This window comes from Monodelphis domestica, chromosome 7 (genome assembly GCF_027887165.1).
Source record: "Monodelphis domestica isolate mMonDom1 chromosome 7, mMonDom1.pri, whole genome shotgun sequence".
Taxonomy (NCBI): domain Eukaryota; kingdom Metazoa; phylum Chordata; class Mammalia; order Didelphimorphia; family Didelphidae; genus Monodelphis; species Monodelphis domestica.
The window spans coordinates 93,203,718-93,221,104 of NC_077233.1; the positions used below are offsets into that span (position 1 = coordinate 93,203,718).

General features: G+C 40.9%; 1 protein-coding gene across 1 annotated transcript; it reads left to right on the plus strand.

Annotated features, from left to right (window-relative positions):
• The first annotated feature begins 16,018 nt into the window (after positions 1 to 16,018).
• Positions 16,019 to 16,969, plus strand: TMEM89 (transmembrane protein 89). Its single transcript, XM_016424377.2, has 2 exons — positions 16,019 to 16,370; positions 16,723 to 16,969. The coding sequence occupies exons 1-2, from the start codon at positions 16,062 to 16,064 to the stop codon at positions 16,966 to 16,968; spliced, it is 555 nt and encodes a 184-aa protein (XP_016279863.1). The 5' UTR covers positions 16,019 to 16,061; the 3' UTR covers position 16,969.
• Positions 16,970 to 17,387: the final 418 nt, after the last annotated feature.

A 17,387-nucleotide genomic window follows, 5' to 3' on the forward strand; every position in this document is an offset into this window, starting at 1 on the left:
ATACTATATATTGGGTCTAAGACAGAAGAGTGGTAAGGACTAGGCAGTGGGAGTTAAGTGACTTGCCCAGGGTCATACAGCTAGGAAGTGTCTTGAGCCCAGATTTGAATTTAGGACCCCTCTATCCTCCTACCCCCCATCTTTGGGCTTGATTCTTTATGCCACCTAGCTGCCCCTTACTCCTTGTTCTTTTCATGATAAAATAGGAACCCTCTAAGCTGATACTCCAAACTTCACATATTTTAGCTCCAAACTATTTTTCTCACCCTGTCTCATATTTCTACCCAGCATATACTCTTCTTTGTCAGTCACTCTGACTTAGTAGTCGTTTCCCCAAATCAGTGCTCCCATCTCTCATCTCTTCTTTTATATGTGCTAAACTCCATGTTTGGGTTTCTCTGCTCTCCCTAGTTCTTATGCTTTTTCTTTCTGTGTCTCTGTCACTGTCTCTCCTCAAGTGACTTTGCATTTTATTTCTCTAACTTACCTGCTTTCATGTTTGATTCTCTCAGTAGAATGTCAGTTTCTTGATGGCAAGAACCGAAAATTTCCTTTTAGCCCTTGTATTTGTCCTTGCCTCCAATGGAGTTGAATGAGGATAATCACCCTCACAGTACCTACCTCCCAGGAATATTGTAAATAAAGTGCTTGAGAAATAGGAGTTATGAATATTATTTTTTCTTGATACCCCAAATTAGCCCATTAATGGTTACCACACTGTCCTGGCTAATCAGAGTCTTTCAAGGAGCCCTGGATTAAGAGTCAAGGCCTGGGTACAGTTTCCTCCTCAGACACTGGTTCTGTGACCTTAGCCAAAATCACTTACCTGCCTTGGGTCTTAGTTTCTTCGTTAGTAAAATGAGAGAGAGAGAGAGTGGACCAAGATGATCTCTCTAAGGTTGATTTTTAACTCTTAAAATTCTGAGATTCTGTGATCCCTTTTCATCTGGACTTTGACTTGGCCGACTTTAAAGTCTGAAGTCGTAGGCCCTGATAGGCCTTATCCTGGGACATTTACTCCTCAGTATTGATACAGGAGATTTTGCCTTTAGCTTTTGAACTTTTTTAACTACTTTCTGATCTTCTTGATTCTGGCTCTTTTTTGAACCCTGAACCTGCATTGTACTCTGTGTTCCAAGACCTGCTGACTCCAACCCTAATAATCATCTTTCCTTCTTTACCTGTGGCTGCTATGTCTATCATAAAGGGGAACATTTATCAGATATTCCCTTCCTGTTTTCTCCTCTCCAACATATATCTGTGCACTCTCAACTTCCAAATAAAGTCTAAACCACAAGTATTTTCAAGGGTTTCATTCATAAAGGAAAAAGTTTACAGACCCAATTGGGATGGAAATCAGAGGACACTGTTTCAAATTATGACTGCCACTAACTAGTTATATGACTTTGGACAAGTTGCTTTTTATTTTGGAGTATTTCCTTAACTATCAGCTGAATAAACTCATTTATCAAATGCTTTAAGATTTACAAAATTTTTTCTATAAAACAAATAGATAAACTACCAGATATAGATAAAAGTAACAAAGTACCAACCAATATTCCTAAAGAATATCAACATAAGAATATTGAATAAAACTTTAGCCCAAATCCCCAACATATTATATTACAAAGATTATACACTATAACCAACTTGGATTTATAGCAGGAATGCTGGGTCAGTTCAATATTAGGAAAATTATAAACAAAATAGACCATAAAACTAAAAAAAAAACCATCAATGAATACAGAAAAAGTTTTTGATGAAATATAGCCGTTAGGTTAAAAAACACTGAAAAGTGTAGGAACAAACATCTTCCTTAAGGTGGTAACAAGTGGTTTCTATGTAGAACCAAGGGCCAGCTTATCTGTGTTGGAAAAATTCTAGGTGCCTTTCCATTAAGGTCAAAAGTAAAATATTAATGACACAGTTCTAGGATGTGATATCATTCTGGAAGTACTGGCTATAACAATAATGAAAAAGAAAGTTCAGGATTTAGCATAGACAAAGAAGAAACAAAATTATAATCTTGTTAATGATAGGATGATTTACTTTGAGAACCTCAGAGATGAATCTAAAAATTTAACTGAAACATTTTTATTTATATATTTTTTACATTTATCTTATAGGCTGTTATTTTAATGAAATCATTCATTGGAACAATAATTTTAGTAAAGTAACAGGCTATAAAATAAACCCACAGAAATCTAACTTTTCTGTCTATTGCTAGCAAAACCTAGCAATAAAAGATAGAAATTCCATTTAAAGGTCACTATAGAATAAATAAAATATTTAGGAGTCTATGCCCAGATACTGGAACTATATGAAAGTAATTACAAAATAATTTATGGAAATAAATACAAACTCAATTAAAGAAATGCTTATAGGGAGCCCAAGCCAACGTAATAAAAATGACAATAATGCTACCTAAATTAATTGATATATTTGGTGTTATGCCAAGGGGTTATTTTTAAAAGGGGAATAGAATAGAATGGTTTTTGATAAATACCAGGACCCCAAATCTCTGTGATAAGAACTCACTATTTGATAAAAACTGCTGTAAAACTGGAAAGCAGTGAATTTAGATAAGTCTCACAGCATATATACCATAATCAGCTATCTATAAAGGGTCATATAAACAAATAAGAGGAGCAGGAAAAGATCTTTCCCTATTATGCATAGTAGATTAATTCTTGACCAAATAAAGGATAGAGATGATCACAGGAGATAAAACAAGTAATTTTTACATAACATTTTTAAAAAATTGTTTTGGATAAACAAAACCAATGTAATTAAAGCTAGGAGTGAAACGACTAATTGGAGAAAATCTTGGCAGTTTTGATAAAGATACCATATCTGAGATATACAGGGAATGTTTAACCAAAAGTCGTTCACCAGTAGATGGTCAAAGGCCATAAATAGGTAGTTCTCAGAGGAAAAAATCTAATCTCAACAACCTTAAAAAAAAGTTTCAAAAAATAAGAAAAAAGTAAATTAAAACAACCCTGAGGTGTTCTACATCACACATTAGATTGGCAAAGATATCAAAAAAAGGGTAATGGTAATAGTAACTATGGGAAATAGACATACTAATGCCCTAGGGCTGGTACTATGAATTGGTTCAGTCCTTGTGAAAAATGTAGAATTGTACCACATGTTAGGAATAAAAATTAATCTTGGGGACTTTATACTAAATTTATAAATATTTATTAGTAAAGAGAAAGAAAGAGAGAAATAAGGTTTCCAGCTTATCTAACTAAAGTCTCCAGTTGACAGTGAGAGAACACCTTCCACAAGCTCCCAAATTGGCAGAGAGCTTTCGCTTGCCCGTGACGTTACACCTATTTAATTTTTGATTGGACAGTCCAAGTTATGTTCTGACATCCAAACACATAATCACGCCAGGCCACTGGGCCATATGGGAGGTAGGTTTTTGCCCTACTTTAATGCCCATGTGCCAACTGTGAGTTATAATTCTATGTTAATTTCACACACCCAAAAGTCACTAAAGTGCACTTATCCTTTGACCCAGGGATATCACTTCTAAGAGCCTTATAACCCAAAGAGAGAAAGGCAAGAGAGGAAGTGATCCACATTTGCAAAAATATTCAGACTAGTACTTGAATAATTCATAATAGTAGCAAGGAACCAGAAACAAAGTGTATTCCCATTTATAAAATGATTATACCACTAAAGGAAAAACCATTTTGAAAGACCCAGCTTTGCTCAATACAGTGGAACAACCAGGATTCCAGAAGATGAATGCTGGATCATACTTCCCAACTCTTGATTAGGGATGGGCTACAGATGCAGAATGAGTTGTATCTTTTCATACATGGCCAATTGTGGATTTTTTCTATTTGATACATATTTATTGGGTCAGTTAGGTAACAGTGAATAGGGCGCCAGGCCTGAATTTGGGAGGACTTGGGTTCAAATTTACTGCCAGATACTGTCTAGCTGTGTGATCCTGGTCAAGTCACTTAACCCCATTTGCCTAGCCCTTGCCCTTTTGTCTTAGAGTTGTTACTTAGACAGAAGGTAAAGGTTTAAAAAAAATACTTATATGGGAGGGTGTTTAGCTATTTTTTCAGGGGAGGGTGTGTTATTTGGGGGAAGAGGAGTAGTGATAAGAGATGGCAAAAAAGATGAAAAGAATTAATGGAACATTTGAAAAAGAAGAGAGCAAGAAGAGGTCCACTAAGAGACACAGACCAGCAGGACAGTTTTGGAATGACTGTGTCAATTTATTATATACTTAGCCCTACCTCAACCCCAACCCCAACCTGACTGTATATAACAGAGCTTCATAATTTCCTAAACAATACTCTTTCTGTTCTTTTTGTATATAAAAATTGTGTTTGGTGATGTTTGTCAAATTTATATTGAAGAAAATAAAATTTATTGGCCGTTTTCTTTTGAACAAAGGTGGTGTAAGAATTTTTATTCCCATTTCACAGATAAGAAACAGAGGTTCAGTGTGGGGAAATAATTTGTCCAGTATCTCATAGTAACTACTAGAGTTAGGATTTAAACTCAGGTTTCCCAAATTCAAATTGAGGGCTTTTCTCTCTTCTCCTGGTTGACTAAATTATCTCTTAGACTTCTTCCAGGTTATAATACTAAGCTTGTCAGGATATCAAAATTGAATTTAAAGGTTTCTACCTGATCCATTTTTAGTGATAGCTGAATTTGCCAAATTAGTACTTCATTCCATGATTCCTTGGGCCTGGAATTCATACCTTATAGAAGAATGCTGCTGACCCCTAAATTAGAATAATATTTTTGATAGAATATTCCCTCTCTCATTGCATATACACACATATCGAACATGTTGCCCTCTTGGATAACTCAGCCCAAGTTAGTTTTTTCATTTATTGATCCCAGTCTTAACCAATGAGATCAGGAAACTTCCAGATTGTCAGTGGAACAATTGGATTTTTCACCAACATCCCTCTTTAATCACTGGCTATTATGGATAATATCTCTCCTTCCTTCCATTGCTTTTGGCTTTTGATAATCTTTTTTCCTATTCTTGTGGACAAGATGGGCTAGAGGACAGTGCAGTTACATCATTTTAGAATTGGTTGATCAACTACTTTTGGTCAAGGTCCAATGTCCTTAAGAATTTAATTTATTTAATGGGTCAGTGCTAACTTGGAAGGATAACTCTAGTAGAGTGTCTCAGATTTACCCTTGTGGTTCAGTCTTTTTATCAGTGACTTGAATAGTCCTAGAAGTTATTCTTTTCATATTTGTATTTTTTTTTTACAAGAAGCTGGAGTTGGTAGGAGTGAGGACAGTTATCCAACGAGGTATTATTACAGCAGCGTTGAATGAGTACTGGGTTTGGAGTCAAAGGACCTGACTTTTGAATCCCAGTTCTGCTATTTACAACCTAAGTCATCTTAGGGAAGTCCTTTTCCTTGTTCTGGGTCTCAGTTTACCTATCTGTGTTACTAGTGCCCAATTCAGAGTACTCCCACAACGATTTTTCTTTTGCTGTCTAGTTCATTTACTTAGGGCTTAGAGTTGGTCATAGTTTGGAGCAGGGACTAACAGAACATTTGAAGATTACTCCTTTCCCCAAAAGCCCTAACCTCCAGTCCAATTTTGCTTGCAAAATAGAGGCTATTGTTGGGTAAGGAAAGAGCCATGATAAAGTTGGTACACAAATAGATGGGATCTGGATGATTGGATACACTCTCCTTCCTCCCATTTGCTTTTGAACTTCAGATTAGACTTTTCTTGCCATGGAGAGGTATGGGGATGTTAGGATTTCTGATGGGTATAGCCAAGTAACACTTATGTGGGCTACTGACAACCAATGAATCATAAATGGGATACTGCTGTGCTGTGGCCACAGCCCTAGAGAGACTTCCTAGCAGCCACTCAGGTTCAAGTGCAAGAAAAGTGATGGCTTGGGGGCTCCTGATCTGCCAAGCAATTTCTGGGACCAGGAGCTATGGCAGGAGAGTAGGATGAAGAGCCAAATGAGCCAAATGGAAATCAGAATAAAGAAAGCCAAGTCTGGAATGAGTGAAGAACCAAATTAGCTCCTCTAAATCTTGCTTTTCTTGGGACATTTCCTATTCTCTATATTGAAGATCCACAGACACTCAACTCTTTTGAGGCCATATGGTTCCTTAAACACAATGTAAATTACAAAGGAACTATCAAACATTCCAAAACCCCTTATTTTCCCATTCCTTTAGAGGTGATTATTGGAATAGTCCCAAACCATTCATTCCCGCAAGTCATGGAAGGAATTGCAGGTTTGGATCCTATAAAGTAAGGGAAAGGTAAGGAGAAACACTAGTATTTTGATTGATCTCCCAGCCTTCCCACAAGTCACTGAAATTTTAGGGAATTGATTTTGATTTCCATGAATTTTGGGCTTGGCTTTCCACATCCTGGTTGCTAATGGAGTGCCCTGGCTTCTGATTTGATGCTATTTTCCTGCCCTTATTTCTGTTGTTGGTTTTTTCACTCCTGTAATCATTTTGTGGTATTATTTTAAGATTAGTTGGAGAGGAGTCTCATGGTGTTTTTGAGCTTCCCTGTTTCTACCCCATCATCTTTGTTCTACCTCTTGTAGTTTTACATTATAACTGTATACCATAGTTTGTTCTGCCATTCTTCAACTGATGGATACCCTGTCAGTTTCCAATTCCTTGCCACTATATAAAGAGCTGTTCAAAATATTTTGGTACCGGTAAGTCCCTTTACCTTATCTCTGACCTCTGGGTTACTAATCTAGTAGTGGTATTGCTGGGTCAATAGGTAGGCATAGTTTTATGACCCTTTGGGCATGGTTCCATAGGAATCTTCAAAATGGTATCAGTTCACAGTTCCACTAAGAGTGCATTAGTAGTGTTCCAATTTTCCCACTCCCCCTCTAACATTTTTTCTTTTTTGATCATGGTAGCTACAATGATAGGTATGAAGTAGTATCTCAGAACTGTCATAATGTGCATTTCTCTAATCAATAGTGATTTTGAGCATTTTTATATGACTATAGATTGTTTTAATTTCTTCATCTGAGAAATGCCTGTTCATATCCTATGACCATTTATCAGTTGGGGTATGTTTTGTATTCTTGTAAGTTTGACTCAGTTCTCTATATATCGGAGAAATGTTGTCTGCCAATTTGTTGTCTGCCTTCTAATCTTGGTTGCATTGGCTTTGTTTCTACAGAAACTTTTTAATTTAATGTAATTAAAATATCCATTTCATTCTCCATAATGTTCTCCATGTCTTGTTTGATCATTAATTCTTCATTTATTCATAAGTCTGAAAGGTAAACTTTTCCATGTTCCTCTAATTTGTCGATGGTATCCATTTTATTTCTAGATCAAGTATCCATTTTGACATTATCTTAGTGTTTGGTATGAGATGTTGGTGTCTATGTCTAGTTTCTGTCATATTGTTTTCTAGGTTTCCCAGAAGTTTTTGTCAAATAATGAGTTTCCCCCCAATAGCTTGGATTTTAGGGTTTATGAAACACTAGGTTACTATGGTTGTTAACTACTGTGTGCTGATTTCCTAACCTATTCCATTTATCTACTACTCTATTTCTTAGCCAGTACCAGATTATTTTGATGATTACCACTTTATAGCATAGTCTGAGATCTGGTATGGCCAAACTCTTCCTATGTATTTTTTTCATTAATCCCCTTGATATTCTTGACCTTTTGTTCTTCCACATGAATTTTGTTATTTTTTTCTAGTTCTACTAAATAATTTTGGTGTAGTTTGATTGATGTGGCACTGAATAGGTAAATTAATTAATTTATTTGTCATTTTTATTATATTGGCTTGGCCTATCCACAAGCAATTGATTTTCCCCCAATTGTTTAGGTCTGATTTTATTTGTGTGAAAAGTGGTCTGTAATTGTGTTCATAAAGTCTGTGGGTTTGTTTTGGTGAGTGTACTCCTAGGTATTTTCTATCATCTACAGTTATTTTAAATGGAATTTCCTTTTCTCTCTCTTGTTGAATTTTGTTAGTGGTTGCCCTTTACTTTCAGTGGAGTTAAATGCTGCCTTCCTAGAGATAGCTGAACTATTCTTTTGGTAAAACTTGTCAGCTTCTCATTTTTTATTCCGTAACTTCTAAATTTGACCAGCATTTTCATTAAACTAATCCTAATATTTGTGAGTGTTTTGGGCCACGTGCTGTTCACCAAATCTCTGAAAGGTTCCCACTCCTTGCTGTTCCATTGTTTCCAACTGTGTCAGTGCAGCTTTCCCTCCAATTCAGCAATAAATTGTCGTGGTGGAAGCATATGCACAAATGGTGGTGGTGTGGAACTCTCTGACAAGTGGCAGGAGAAGTTTCCTAATCTGTTGACGTGAAGTCTTCTTAGTTGTCTTGCTTTGAGATTGCTGTTTTTGTTGAATGGGAATGTTAAACTTGGAGAGGATCAGTCTATGATAGGTCCACCACTCTTTACCACACATTGGCCTTCGTCACTCTCACATCCTCCGTCTTCTCACAATGAATCATAGTCTGTTAAATTCTAGGGTTTGCTGCAGGGCTGCAGATATGACGTTTTATTGCATTTAGGTAGACAGAAGACAGTGTTGGTGATGAGAGGAGGTCACGAGATGCCCAAGTCTGCAGTAGTAAAGTCATTGATGCTCTTTCTGATTCCATTCCTCACCAAGACTCCCTGCCATGTGTGATAGTCTGTTCCTACTCTGATGTCAAGGTCACTCAGAGCAATAAGCTTGTTCTCCTTCTGTACATTAATGACGAGGGTCTCCAGATCTTCATAAAGTTTTTCTTTGGCTTCTTCAGGGTTTGTCATGGTGGAAGGTGGTGTGGTACTCTCCGGCAAGTGGCAGTCATATTGACTTGAGGAGTCATTCCCTTCTTTTGGGAGGCGTACAAGCTCCTTGACTAGACTAGATTTGATTGCAGAACCTTCTCTGTGTTCCTCACCACTCCAGAAGAATGTGTATCCAGCTTCAACTTGGGTAAGCTTGTCTTGTTTCATTCAGGACTGCCATTTGGATGCCAAACCTGCTGAGTTTTCACAACAGGAACCATTTGTCTTTCAGATCTGCTGAATTTTGTGTTGTCCATAGGCACGTGCCCATTCCATGTACCAAATGGTGAGTAGAATCATCTTTTCAAAAGTTTTTGTATGGTTTTGTGTGTGTGTGTGTGTGTATTTTAACCACAAGGTAGGATTCCCTGCCTGCAGGTTGGGGTTATTATTGTTTTTTTAGGGTTCCTTTTCTAGGCTCTTCTTCAAGCCAAGAGGTGAATTAAAAGGTGTGGGGTTTTCCTTAATGGACTTCCCTGACCAGCAGGGTCCCACAAGGGAAGGGGCTCACCTTTGTGATGGGACCTGAGGAGAGGTAGGAACCGAGAACCAGGGTGGAGAATGAAAGACACGGACAAGTCAGTGGTTGGATAGGGCAGGCAACCCCTATGATTTTCCTTAAGGCGGAAAATGAGGATAATGGAGTACAAGGTGGTTGAGGAGATTAAGATAGAGAATGCAGGCCGAGATGGTTACAGCCTCAGGGAAGGAGAAGGTCAAGAAGAGAGAGACATAGTCATTGAGGAGCCCAGTGGGGCTCCATGGAAGGGAGAAAGGCCAAGAGGAAGTTCATGGGATTGCCTCTGAATTTATTCATGTCCTGCTTGGGCGGTACTCCCAAGGACGTAGTAACCACATCACAAAGTATAGACAATTAAGATTGGGTGGCAAGGTAGAGGGAACACCTTTTGGGCGTGTAGGACATAACCGGGCTTTCCCGGGCAAGTCTCCGAACATGTTAATGGACTTGTGTTGGGCAATAGGTCTCGTGATCAGGTCAAGGTTACCTTCACAAAGCTTATCGGTAAAGCCTCATGCTTGGAGACACAGTAGTAATACAGTCATCTATATTTCATAGATGTGAATATGCTTGGGATGCTACAAAAGGATGCTTAGAAAAAAAAAATGAAAGGCTGCTCAGCCACTCAAGGGCTGCCAAATCCTATTGTTGCTTCATTCCAGTGAGAAGATGATGCTATGCCCTGGGCTGCTGAGTGCAAGCTTGTGACTGCAGTACCCAGGATATCTGCACCTGATGTTTTGTCACTTGCCCATTGCCACAGGTCTTCAAGGTAAGTAAAAAATACTAAGAGAATAATATATATATATATATATATATATACACATATATATATATAAATAATATAAATGATAAAACAAATACAAATAATAAATATATAAATAAAATATATTAAAAAAACAAAATAGTTGAATAGTAAAATAATGAAGTAACAAATTAGTTGAATAGTAAAATAATAAAATAATAAAGTAGCAAGATGTAAAGTAGCAATAGGGTATGGGCAGTTCATTTGACACACTAAATTGGATTTGTGAGGCAGAGTTGCAAGAAGTCATCCATTTAATTCTTTTTTCCAGAGTCATCAGGATTCTGTGCCAAGACAAAAGTCACGATGATGGTGAAGGCTTATGACGCAGCAGATGACCTCAGGGTCTTGGATGTCTGACCAAGCTCCTAAGCATTCCACAATTCCTCTGTCGGTTGCCTTCATGGCACATTAGAACAATTTTCACATATCCACCCCTTTTCCTGGGAAAGTCGTCACATGCTCGGACCTTCTAGTAGTTACGTGGGGTACATGTCAGTTACCCTCAGCCTAGTTTAGCCTGTCTGCCAAGACAATTTTACCAGAATGTGGCTGCTCTGCACCCTTTAGATGCTTAGTGCCACAGGTGCGAAGAGCTGGGTGGATGGCAGGTGGGTACCAGAGGTACAGCCCCCAACACTAATAAGGGGTGCTCAGGCCATTTTATAAGCTATTATAACTAGAAGAACTTTAAATATATGAGAAAGGATCTATCAGGACCACACATGGGGCGAGACTTTGGACAGACAACCATTAATTCTGGAATCTTGGTCCTGGAAGACTTTTGACAGTCTTTTTTGCTATCCTTGTGGACATAATGGAGAGAGAACAGGCCAGATGAAAATGCAATGATGTTGATTTAGAACTGATTCATCAGCCACTTCTGGTCAAGGTCCAACATCCTCAGGAATATGGGTCAGTGCCAACTTGGCGTGCCTCAGAGATTTGCCTTTGCAGTTTAATCTTTTAATCAATGACTTGAATCCTAGAAAGAATCCTTGTCATATTTGAAGTTTACAGGAAAAGCATTAGCTAATATGGAAGATAGAGTCTGAATCCAAAATGATTTGAAAGTCTATGACCATGGGCCAAATTGAATTAAATAAAAGTTAATAAGTTCAAATGTTAAGATTTATACTTAAGTTTAAAAAATCAGTCAAAGGGAGCAGCTAGGTGGCTCAGTGAACAGAGCCAGGTCTAGAGTTGGGAGGTCCTGGGTTCAAGTCTGTTCTTAGATTCTTCCTAGCTGTTGGACCTTGGGCCAGTTGCTTAACCCCAGTTGCCTAGCCCTTACCACCCTTCTGCCTTAGAATCAACTGATTCTAAGACAGAAGTTAAGAAAATTAACTGAAGTATAAGGATAAAGAGTTGTAACTAGTAAAACCCATTTCTGTGAAGTTGACCTAGGCTCAAAAATGGAATGGGTTGCTTTGGGAAATAGCTGCTTCTCTTTAACCAGAGATTCAAGATGGAATTCAAGATGGTTGAGACGGCTACTGAAATGTCTTCCAGTTCTGTAATTCTGTGATATATCCCAGTGGGAAGCCCATCCTCTTAGCCTCCGTGGGCAAGTTATCTACGTTCTCAAAGCCTCAGTTTCACCATTGATCAAAAAGGGACGGTAATACTTGTCCTGAAGGGCAGCATGGCTCAGGGAAGAGCTCTGCTTGGAATCAGATGTCAACTGACTGTGTAATGCCTCCTTGCCACAGACAGTTGTCTTAAGACTAGAAGTTGTAGAGAAGATGTTCTAGGAACAACTTGTACAGATGAAATTGCAGATCTGATCAAGATCCATCCTTATGACAGTTGCCCGTTACTAGGATAAGCTTAGGTAAATCTAAAAGATCTATGGTGGAAAGGACACTGGACTTGCGTTCCTTCCAAATTAGAAGATGAAGTGTGAGTCAGTGCTCTTCACACTACCTGTATGAGGTTGGACAGGTTGTTCCTCTCCCTAGGCATCAGTTTTTCATTTTAAAAGAAAAGGGATATACTAGAAGAATTCTCAGGCTTCTCCCAGGTCTAACATTCTATATTCTAAAGTCTTAAATTTTTTTTTTAATTTTAATTTTTTTCTGTTACATGTAGAAGCACTTTTGGATGATGGTTTTTGACATTTTAGAATTCAGATTTTCTCCTTCCTGACCCTCCTCCCCTTCCTGAGGTAGGGAATAGTCTGATATAGGTTACATCAAAACTTTCATGTAAAACATATTTCTTTTTTGCTCATGTCATGATAGAAGAATCACATCACACATACAATAGAAAACTCATGAAGGAAATATAGTTGATCTGCACTCGAGACTCCAACAGTTCCTCCTTTGGCTTAGCATTTTCATCACGAGACTCTTAGAGACTTGCTTTGCTGATAATGGTTTAGTTCTTCATAGTTGATCATCATATAATATTTCTGTTTCTATATACATTCATCTGGTTCTACTCACTTCACTTTGCATCCATTCATATAAGTCTTTCCAGGTTTTTCTGGCCATATTTTGTTCATTGTTCCTTATGGCACAATAGTATTTCTTTACAACCATATACCACGACTTGTTCATCCATTCTCCAACAGATGGGCACCCCCCTCAATTTCCAATTCTTTGCCATTACAAAAAGAGCTGCTCAAAATATTTGGGTACAGGTAAGGTCTTTTGCCTTAATCTCTGGTCTTTTTGGGATGTAGACCCAGTGGTGGTATTGCTGGACCAGAGGGTATATAGTTTTGTGGACCTTGGCCTGATTCGGTATTGCTCCCCAAATGGTTGTATCCATTCACAGTTTGATCAACAGTGTATTGGTGTCTCAATTTTCCCATATCCCTTCTAACAGTTATCATTTTTCTTTTTAGTCAGGATAGCTAATTTGGTAGGTGTGAGGTGGTATGATAGGACTCTCGGAGTTGTTTTAATTTTCATTTCTCGAATCAGTAGTGATTTGGAGCATTTTTCATGACTATAGATAGTTTTAATTCTGAGAACTGCCCGTTCATATTCTTGGACCATTTTTCAATTGGAGAATGCTTTACATTCTTATACATTTGATTCATTTCTCTATATATTTAAGAAATGAGGCTTTTGTCAGAGACTAGCTATAAATACCCCCCCCCCCCAATTTGTTTCTAAGGCCTCTTTGGACTCTGAGAGTCCCTGACATTCAAAGGAATAATTGAACCTGACATGATTCGTAGAGGAGACTGCTCCATTTCTTCACATGGGGAGAAAGCCTGCAGCATGCCCTTTCCCCTGGACCTGCCCACATCTTTCTCCTTCCCTTTGTGAAGGCCAGACTTTCACCCTCTCGCATGCCCCTTTCACTAGACACATTTGCCAGCAGTTGGAACCAAAGACTCGGCTTATATCATATTCTATCAGAGCTTGGTCGAGCACTTTTCTTTCTCCCTTGAGAAATAATGCATTTCATTCACCGACATTTATGAGGAAGATGCAAGTAAAAACGCTAGGTGTCGCTATGGAGCAGGCAAGGTCTCCGGGCCCCTTACTTGCCCTCCCCAACCAGGAAGGGGGCGGGGCGGAAAGCTTTGCGGACCACGCTTGCTGAGATCAGCCTGGAGGCTGGACTCTCTCCTCCAGCCCCTCCTCCCTTTCTTCTAGGGTGGGAGGAGAAAGGATTTAGCTCCAGGGCTCCCCGCTACTCCTGGGAGCCTGACGTCAGGGCTTGTGGACTGAGGTCAGAGACGAACACGAAAAAATCCCAGGAGAATCCTTTTAGTTATGAAATCTATGAAAGGATTGTGATCATGCCGTGTGTGTGTGTGTGTGTGTGTGTGTGTGTGTGTGTGTGTGTGTGTGTGTGTGTGTGTGTGTGTGTGTGTGTGACACAGACCTGAAGCCTACGGGCGTCATGAACCCAGTCCTGTGATGGGTAGAGTCTCGGTCTTTGTGCTGGGTTTCCAAGTCCCCTCCAAACGCAAACCACTAGACACAAGGAAATCAGTGGCATCCACAAATACTTCGAAATTAGATGGACAAAACCATTTAGAACAAAGTGAAAGAACAGGGCTTCCTTGGACATGGATGCCCGTTACATCCAGCCGAAGGGAGAGCTGGGATAGACGAGTTCCGTTTCAATCGGCAGCTGCCCATCAGAGCGTTTATCCCTCTCTGACCCGCTGTCTTTCACCTTGCCCTTCCGTCTCGTGAGCCTGGAAGAAAACTTGCATCTCCGATTCTACCCACAGCCTGCGGCTCAGGTGGCTACGCCAATCCCAAGCTCACTCCAGCATCCCTGTTTCCTATCCCGCCGGACTTGGAGAACAAAATGATTCTGTCTCTAAACTGCTGCCACTTGCCTGGGGGGCTCAAACAGCTGTTAGACTAGGCATAGTCTAGTATTAGAGAAAGGGTAGACTATAAACGAAATCTAATTCATAATACAACAGAATAAATATATCAGACGTGCTGTGGAGCTTTTAGGGAGATCAGAGACCCTTTCAGGAGAAGGTGACATTTGAGTTGGGGTTTAAAGCAATATCCCAGAATCTCAAGGCTAGAAGGGATCTCAGGTAATTCATTTACCTAGTAAATTAATGTTATCTGGTAACAGGAATCTCGTACAACTTCCTCAATAAATGCTTATTCAGCCTCCAATTAAAGACCTTGGGGGAAGTAGAACTCTGGAGCAGTCCGTTCATGTCTGGATGGGTCTAATATCACAGATTTCCCCTACACTCAACCCAGGGTGCCTCCTCCCACCTCCCCACTCACTGACAGCTTCCTATCAGAGGCTCCTCGTGTGTCTGGATTTCTGAAACCTCACCCCAGAGCCCATATTCTGATCTCCCAGGGGAAGTCCTTAACTATTATGTAGACTTGCTGAACTCATTCATTTATTCATTCAACAAATACTTATTAAAACTCAACTGTGTGTAGAATATTGGGTTCTGTAGCTTTCCTGTGGAGTTCCCCTTAGCATCTCTCTCTCTGTATAGGAGTTCAAATCTGGGTGACCTTGGGCAACTCACTTGACCCCCACTGCTTAGCTTTAACCACTCTTCTGCCTTGGAACCAATACACAGTATAGATTCTAAGATGGAAGGTGAGGGTTTAAAAAGGAAGCTCTCTGTCTCTTCCTCCTCCTCCTTGGCTTTGACTCCTACCAAGGATCAATGCAACAAAGGATTTGGGATTAAGTTCAGCAATGGACTTAATAGATCCATTATAGTTATGGAAATGTTTAGGGGGAGGATGGAGGAAGGTCAGTGGAGAGATTGGTTGGAAAATGGGCCACAGGGAGACCACTGGAACATTTAGTGGAGAGGGAAGTGGTCAATGGGAGGCTGGGCAAACATCCTGGCAGGGGACCAGTGAAACAGGACAGAGAGATGGTCAATGGAAAGGTTGATCGGGGTAGCCCTCCATGGGAGGGGGTGATGGTTGAATAGTCATTAAGGCTCGAGCTAATGGGGAAGGGAGCTGTCTGACCTAAGGAAGGCTCATTCCTTGAGTGACTGAAGATCTGGCAAGATGACTGGGAGGAATTTGGGTCAGACCATCTGGAGACCCTTCTCCACAACTAGGGATTCTCCTCCCTGCCTCTCCTCATCGGAGGGCATTTGGGCCAATGAAAATCGCCCTGGACTTGGAGTCAGGAAGCCTTGGCGGACTTCCACAGCCATGTGACTAGAGCCAACTCCTCAGTGTTCTCACCTGTAAAATGGGGTCACTAATACTGTTAGGACCCACCTCCCAGGGCTCCGACGAGGAGAGCTTTAGAGCACTAGAGACTTGGGATTCGGCTTGATTCTTTTCCGAGTTGTATTGGGCCACCTCGGCCTTTGGCTGCAGATGCTGAGAGAGGATGGGGGAGGGGATGTTTGCCTAGTTGCCAGGCAACGGACAAAGGACCCTGAGGGGAGGGCTTGGGGGGTTGGGGTATACAAGACAATGTTGGTGATGGGGCCTGGGCCTCTCTGTCTGCTTCTGTTCCTACTGCTGACCCTGTGCCTACTGCCCCCGGGGAGTAAGGCTTTGAGCAGGCCTGTCTGGTACCAGGTAGGACTAGACTTGCAGCCCTGGGGATGTCAGCCACCTGGCGAGGTGGGCTGTGATGGGGGTCTGAGCTGTTCTGGACAATGGATGGGCCTGAGCACCATGGGAGGTGTCTACCCTCTGACCGCTGTCACAGTCACTGTACTGATAGTGGTTACCCACTTTGTCTACCAAAAGCGCCAAGTCATCTTCTCCCGACTCCTGGTGAGTGTGGCTCTGTACTCCCTCTCCTCCCCATCCCATTACTCTCCAATGCCACACTTTGAATCTCTTCGCCTCCTCTGCCCAATCCCCACCTCACATCCAACCCTTGGTTGTCTTCGAGGGACATAGTGGAGAGAGTCAGAAAGACCCGAGTTCAAATCCTGCCTCTGGCACTAACTAGCTTCGTGAGGAACCGGGGTAAGCCTCTGTTTCCCCATCTGTAAAATAAAGGAGTTGGAAGAGATGGTCTCCAAGCCTTTCCAGAGCTAAATCCCTCAGCTGTCTCCTCCCGGAACTTCTTGATCTCCTTGTCTTTTTCTCTTCTGATCCTCATGTTTCTCCCCCCATCCAGAACTCCCGAAAACAGTCGATCGTCCCTCCAGAGCTCCTTTTGCCCCCCAAGTCGGGATCACCGCCTTCTGACCGTGCCTTGCTCTGCAATGTACTACACATGCTGGATGCTGTCCTGAACCATATCGAGGGACACCTTCAGCAGCTGGCAAACCATTCCCCACCTTCAGCCTCTGTCAGCCAAACAAAGTGCCCCTCCATCTCTAGTGTCAACCAAATAAAGAGCCCTCCTACCTCTAGTACATAACCCCTGGCTCCTGCCTCCCTTTGTGCTGCCCTTCCATCCACAAGCAGCAAGCTTTTCTCTTTCAGAGTTATCCCTTCCACTCTTGGGCCCTGGCCCATTTGTCTCCTCTCCTCAGGCCAGGCTCTAACTGGCTTTATTTTGGTGTCTGGGGCCCCCCTCAATCAGAAGCTCCTATCATCAAAATTTTCTTCCCATCTTTCCTCTCCTACCACTTTTGCTGCTCCCACCCAGCTCTTTGAGCCTGGGGAGGGTATCATTTAAACCCAAAGAGTTAGAGCTCAGGATAGGAGCTGGGGGGCAGGGCATGAAGAAGGGGACAAGAAAGGGAAGAACTTGCTTTTTAGAGGCAGAACACGCCTAAGAGAACTGCTCATTTTTGTGGCACGTAACAGAAGTTTGGATACAGAATTTTGTGCTAA